The sequence below is a fragment of the Nymphalis io genome, chromosome 2 (assembly GCF_905147045.1).
Source record: "Nymphalis io chromosome 2, ilAglIoxx1.1, whole genome shotgun sequence".
In the NCBI taxonomy this organism is placed as follows: Eukaryota; Metazoa; Arthropoda; class Insecta; order Lepidoptera; family Nymphalidae; genus Nymphalis; species Nymphalis io.
In genome coordinates, this window is record NC_065889.1 from 14,312,190 (window position 1) to 14,318,406 (window position 6,217).

Sequence of the window (6,217 nt, forward strand, 5' to 3'; positions counted from 1 at the left end):
ATATTTTCCTCCATTTTTTAATTCTGTTCGGGAATTTAAAAGCAAACATACATATATCAAACCCTGAAAAAAATACACTTCTTTTTTGGGCAGCCGTGTTAAAAGTCCGTCGCGTCTTATTTGTAAGTACATAGATATGTTTGTACAATAATATAAGGATATGTCAAATATTTATAATTATTTTGTAATTTATATTGTGATTAAATTAAATTGCTAGACACTAAAATCTATATTAAACCAATGTTATTTTAACTTCATATTAGATTACTAACAATATATTTGTAACGAATCATTTCATAAACCAACATTAAAATATACCTACCTTCAAATATATAATTATTTTAATTCGTAGTCTCGTACCACATGACACTTAGCGGTGAAAAAATAACAATACCGCCATTGTTGTTTATAAAAAGTGACCAATGAAATAATAGCATTCCCGTATCGCCCTTGTCGAACGTTGGTGAGCGTCGTTAACAGACGTCTTTATAATTTCATATTTAATAAATACGACCATTTTGATTAAAGTACAACATGGGTCTTAATAATTTCAGTGATTATGGGAGTGGTTCTTCTTCGGAATCAGTAAGTATTTTTATTAATATTTTAACTTATTCCTTGATTTTTTGAGCATCGGAATTTTAAGGACTTCTATAAGGCCGGTAGAATTAAATAATTGAAGGTATTTTTATAAAAATGAAGTAGGTAATAAAATTTTAATAAAAATATTAATTAATAGATTATAAAGTTAATTTAAAAGTGTTTAAACATTGTAGAACATAGTGTTCTCATATTTACTTTGTCTCACTTTATACTACAACATAAATAATGAATTGCAATATAGCTTTGTATAGTCTTGTTTCGAATGCGTTTAGTAAATAATAAAGATTATACCTCGTATTAAACTATTTAAATTGATTAGGAAATAACTATGTGTGTTCATTTGTATTACTAAATAAACATTACAAAAAGATAAATAATCAATATAATTGAATTATGGTTTCAACCGAATTTTATACGGATTAATGTTTCACACGTGAGACGCGTCTTATTTTAAATAACAAACTATTATCATAATATTATAATTTTTTATTTACTAATAAATACCGAGATGGCACAGTGGTAAGAACGCGTAAATCTTAACCGATGATCGTGGGTTCAAACCCGGGCAAGCACCGCTGAATTTTCATGTGCTTAATTTGTGGTTATAATTCATCTCGTGCTATATGATGAAGGAAAACATCGTGAGGAAACCTGCATGTGTCTAATTTCACTGAAATTCTGCCACATATGTATTCCACCAACCTGCATTGGAACAGCGTGGTGGAATAAGCTCCATACCTTCTCTTCAAAAAGGGAGAGGAGGCCTTAGCCCAGTAGTGGGACATTCACAGGCTGTTACTTATTTACTAATAAATCATACAATGAACATATAGGGCCTTATAATAAGCGTTTGTTTAGCAAGTGAATAATTAAATGCTTTTCTTCTTCTTTCGTATTTTAAATCAATAATGTCAGAAAGAGAGAAATCAGTGTTTAACTATATAGCTGCTGATCAACGTTTATAAGTAAGGCCGTTAATGATAATACTGCCTCGTTGATTCAGTAGCTAGTTTATAAGGCTGCAACCCCGATGTCCTGGGTTCAAACCCTAGGTCGGGCGAATAGAAACGGGTTTTTCTGTCGCCAAATTCTCAGTAGTTCTAAGCTTGGAACTTGCCATTGGTCCTGTGTTCGTGTAGGCACTTGTGCATTATAACATGTCCCGCGCAGAAAGCTAGTCCGTCTTGGATTGCTGTCGTTCATGATAACTTCATCATCGTTTAATATTTTTACATACTGTCTTAAGTATATAATATTTCTGTAAAATACTATTAATGTAAAAGCGTACCGTTAGTTTTATTTTCCATGAGATCATAATTAGTAGCTTAAAAATAAAATGTTACTCTATTTTCTTGTGAAATCTTGGTAGTTTCCAAAAATACTATATAATGCAATCGTATAGTATATGGTACATTGTTTGTAGTTCACGCCCTGGGGGAGCCAAGACATATGGTCTGAGTTTCAGTCTGTGTTACAAGAACCAGATTATACAAGACGGCCGAGATCGTCGAGCTTCACAGATAGTAAGTTTAAAACTATATGATTAATTGGTTTATTTATTATCCTGAAACCCTTGTCCGTAAATTACAATTATTTGTAAACAATTTTATTTAGTAGATTTTAGTATTGAGAAAATCTCATCAAAGTCCAAGATATACTCATTTAAAGAATATATATATAAATAAGCAATATAGCCTTAGTAATCTTCATTTGCTACCGTCATGGCCCAGTGGTAAGAACGCGTGAATCTTAACCGATGATCTTGGGTTCAAACCCGGGCAAGCACCACTGAATTTTCATGTGCTTAATTTGTGATTATAATTCATCTCGTGCTTTACGGTGATGGAAAACATCGTGAGGAAACCTGCATGTGTCTAATTTCACTGAAGTTCTGCCACATGTGAATTCTACCAACCCGCATTGGAGCAGCGTGGTGGAATAAGCTCAGAATAACCTTCTCCTCAAAAAGAGGAGAGGAGGCCTTTAGCCCAGCAGTGGGACATTCACAGGCTGTTACGGTTACGGTAATAAATTTTTAGTTGAAATTATTTGGTAGGTTTCTTCTTCGTCGTGACACTCTTGTCAGAGCGGTCGTAGTCGCCATAAGTTATTATATATATACTGTCTAGTCATTCTAAAAAAAATTGAGTTCAATTTTCTTATTTCTTATATAGGATTACGTTTTAAAGTAATTATTTAGTTTTAATTATATTCTCCAATATATTTCTTTTTTGTTTAAAAAAATAATTCAGTATTTATAAAGTCCAGTCAATGAATGATTATATATTATGTAATTATAAGACAAACATATACATTAAAAATGTGATACAAACGTAGACAAACTGAAACGGTGACAAGTAATATAATAGTCACTGTCACTGTTACCTTTATGAAACAACATATTAATTCACATACTATAAATAAAAATATCTGATCAATTATATTGTGTACAATATTATATTCTCCATAAGAATTTGTTGACTTGGCTAATAGTTAAAGCGTGCCTTTAAGGCAATATAGGTAACTTGCCTTATCGGAAGATCTTTAGATCTTCCGATAAGGCAAGTTACCTATATTTCAGTGTTGTCACCAGGCTTTTCTATTGATGCCATAATGCAAGAATTCCGGCAAAACGGTTCCGATTCGCCCTACGACCCTGACGATGAAACATTGATCAATATAAATAGCAGAGGTAAGCGAATTATGAAGTTCTTTAAGTCTCACTGCTAATGTCGTAGCTATAGGGTTAGGTTGGGATCCCTGAAGGTTAAGGGGGCCCTAAGGGCAATATATTAGAAATAGAATAATTGTGACGCTTACTTATTAAACTATATAATATTTCCATACTAGCTTAATATGGTATGCGATGTTTTAGAAATTTATGAATTAAGCCATAAAGAGAAAAAAGTCATCTTCTATTTCTATGATCACCAAGTTTTGAATATGAACCTCCATGGATAGTGGGGGCAGGAAGGTACCAGATTATTTCTTAACAACGCAACTCCGCACCGGGGCTTTTATCCGCCTAGCTACGCCACTACTCGATGCTATAAATATGCTTTAGTTAAAAAAGAAAACAATTCCAAATATGATGGTTCATCACATTTCATTTAGCGCTTTGTGGTATGGGTCCATCAAACGCATACCTTCGTCAGAAGTCGTGGCCAGCTCCTGACGCATCGCCGTCTCTGTGTCTGCAGCAACCAGCGGAGATCAAACGAAGCGCTGCTGAAATGATGTTATCCATCACTCCTGCTGAAGGTATTTAATATCAATGTCATACTTTGTGTTTTAGTCTTGTTTTGATATTCATGTAGCTGTTCTAGCAGCTGCAGATCCTGAAGACCGAAGACCGTATTTATTTCTGGAGTTAAAATAAGCAATTAGACGTCCGTGCCTTTAATAAAAATTAGTCTCGTATCATTTTCTGCATTATATTATTTCATAGGTAGTTTGATAGTTAACCAAGCTTAAAATCATTTAATACCATCCAGTTTCATCAGCACCAGAACCGATACCAATATTTGAGTCGGATGTGATCAGCGAGCAACAGCTGCGAGTGCTGAGTTCACTTCCCAACTCCGTGTTATACTCGTTGTTGAAAGAACTTGAACATACGGTTCGCATGCTAAATGCAAGGCCTAAAAAGCTGGTTGAGGTGAGGCGTTTTGACTATTTAAATAAATTAATTAAGAAACACATACTGATTATATTATGACTTTTAGTATATGTAATAAAATGGATCGTTACTAGTATCATGAGAGTGCAAAATTTCAGCTCAATCGGTCATCTGGATCTAGAACTGGTTTCAGATTTGCTCAAGATTTGATTTTTTATTATTATTTTTGCGAGAACTAGTAACCCGGTTCATAGTCGTGTCAGTACTGTAAGAATGGGGTGTTTTTATCTCCTAGGATATGGAGTGCCGTTTCTGCAAGAACAACGGCGAGCGCGAGTCGTACTACCGCTCGCACCGACTGCGCGTGCGCGGGCGCGTGGCGTGCCCCGTGCTGCGCGCCTACCGCTGTCGGCGCTGCGGCGCGCGCGGCGACCACGCGCACACGCTCAAGTACTGCCCGCTCGCCACCGCCGACGGTGGGTGCGCCACACTACACACTACTACACACTACCGCTGTCGGCGCTGCGGCGCGCGCGGCGACCACGCGCACACGCTCAAGTACTGCCCGCTCGCCACCGCCGACGGTGGGTGCGCCACACTACACACTACTACACACTACCGCTGTCGGCGCTGCGGTCGTTGTGACGATTGTTGACAATGTTATGGTCTTGCAGAACGAATGAAGTCAACCGCCATGATGCGCAGCGTGCGGCTCGCGTCGGGCCGGCGCCGCCCCGCGCCCGCGCCGCCCGCCGCGCCGCGCGCCGACCGCGCCGCGCCGCTCGATCCCATTTGGGAGGCGTTGGAGAAGAAACTTTTGTTGTAAACGAATATTCTATATATTATATAAGATAAAACAATTGATTATTTTAAAAGAATTTCTAGCGCCATTTTGTTAATCTAATCAGTTCATAGATGGCGCTAGTAGTTAAATCGTTAAATCATGTTATTTTTGCATTTTTTTATATGACGATACAATTTTGTATTGTAATTTTTGCTTAATATTTGAATATTGACAATATAATTATATTAATGAACGACCATAGAAGTAATATTATGAAAAGTATTTTATATGATTATATCGTACGTTAATTACTTTGTATGGTACAAAGTTATTATATTATCAATTTATTATTTTTTCGTTACTTATATAAAAAAGGAACAATTTTAAATCAAGACAAAATTTTTGAAACTTCCAAGTATTTGTATTTTCATTCAATAAATAAACTCTATTCCATCAAACTTTGGCGGACGTTTCAATAAATGAAATCACGTAAATACGAATGCTATATTTTGGCGTTCAATCGTAAATAATTGGCCACTAAAATGTTTATGAAATTCGTAATCAAGCATAAAATTAAATTTTTAAAACAAACTTCAAGACGTTATTAAAAAATGTTTGTAAATCGAATTAAAAATAATTCGTTAATATTTCATTAACAAGATTTTTAAATTTCGATAAAAGATTTTTTATTATCATTACAAAAGTATTTCTGTCCGCATGACATAGATCATTCAAGAACAATATATTTAAAAGAAAATCGTATTATGATGAATATTGAATTTATTGAAACGTATGAAAATAATGTAATAAACTTTTTATTAAAGCCATTAAAGAAATCGGTTTTACATATTTGCGATTATATATTTTAATAACGAATATGTTTAATAATTCGGAAGTTCTTTTTTCATTATTTTGTTGATTAATTTATGAAGATTTCTTTCATTTTATTGTTATCATTTGACATTACTGGGTGTTGGTGTACTTTTGGGTCCAATAAAGATGTTATAATTAAATGTGTTTCATTAAAACTATAATAGTAGCCCGCAAGCCCACAGCTGGGCTAAGGTCCTCGTTACGAGGGGACGGTTATTTTTTGAGCTTATTCTACAATGCTGTTAAAATGCGTGTTAGAATACACATGCGGCAGATTTTCCGCTGAGCACTAGATGAATAATTGTAATGAATCCATGCTCTGGTTTTAACTCTTTCAG

General features: G+C 35.0%; 1 protein-coding gene across 4 annotated transcripts; it reads left to right on the plus strand.

Annotated features, from left to right (window-relative positions):
- The first annotated feature begins 355 nt into the window (after window positions 1-355).
- On the plus strand, window positions 356-5,871 carry LOC126776776 (uncharacterized). Of its 4 annotated transcripts, none has more exons than XM_050499560.1 (7): window positions 356-585; window positions 2,027-2,126; window positions 3,197-3,295; window positions 3,718-3,864; window positions 4,107-4,261; window positions 4,518-4,698; window positions 4,897-5,871. In XM_050499560.1, the coding sequence occupies exons 1-7, from the start codon at window positions 535-537 to the stop codon at window positions 5,046-5,048; spliced, it is 885 nt and encodes a 294-aa protein (XP_050355517.1). In that variant the 5' UTR covers window positions 356-534; the 3' UTR covers window positions 5,049-5,871. The 4 variants fall into 4 exon arrangements, with proteins under 4 accessions (XP_050355517.1, XP_050355497.1, XP_050355506.1 ...); XM_050499540.1 differs by having other exon boundaries at window positions 357-585; window positions 3,185-3,295; window positions 4,897-5,870; XM_050499549.1 differs by having other exon boundaries at window positions 363-585; window positions 4,098-4,261; window positions 4,897-5,862.
- The last annotated feature ends 346 nt before the right edge of the window (window positions 5,872-6,217 follow it).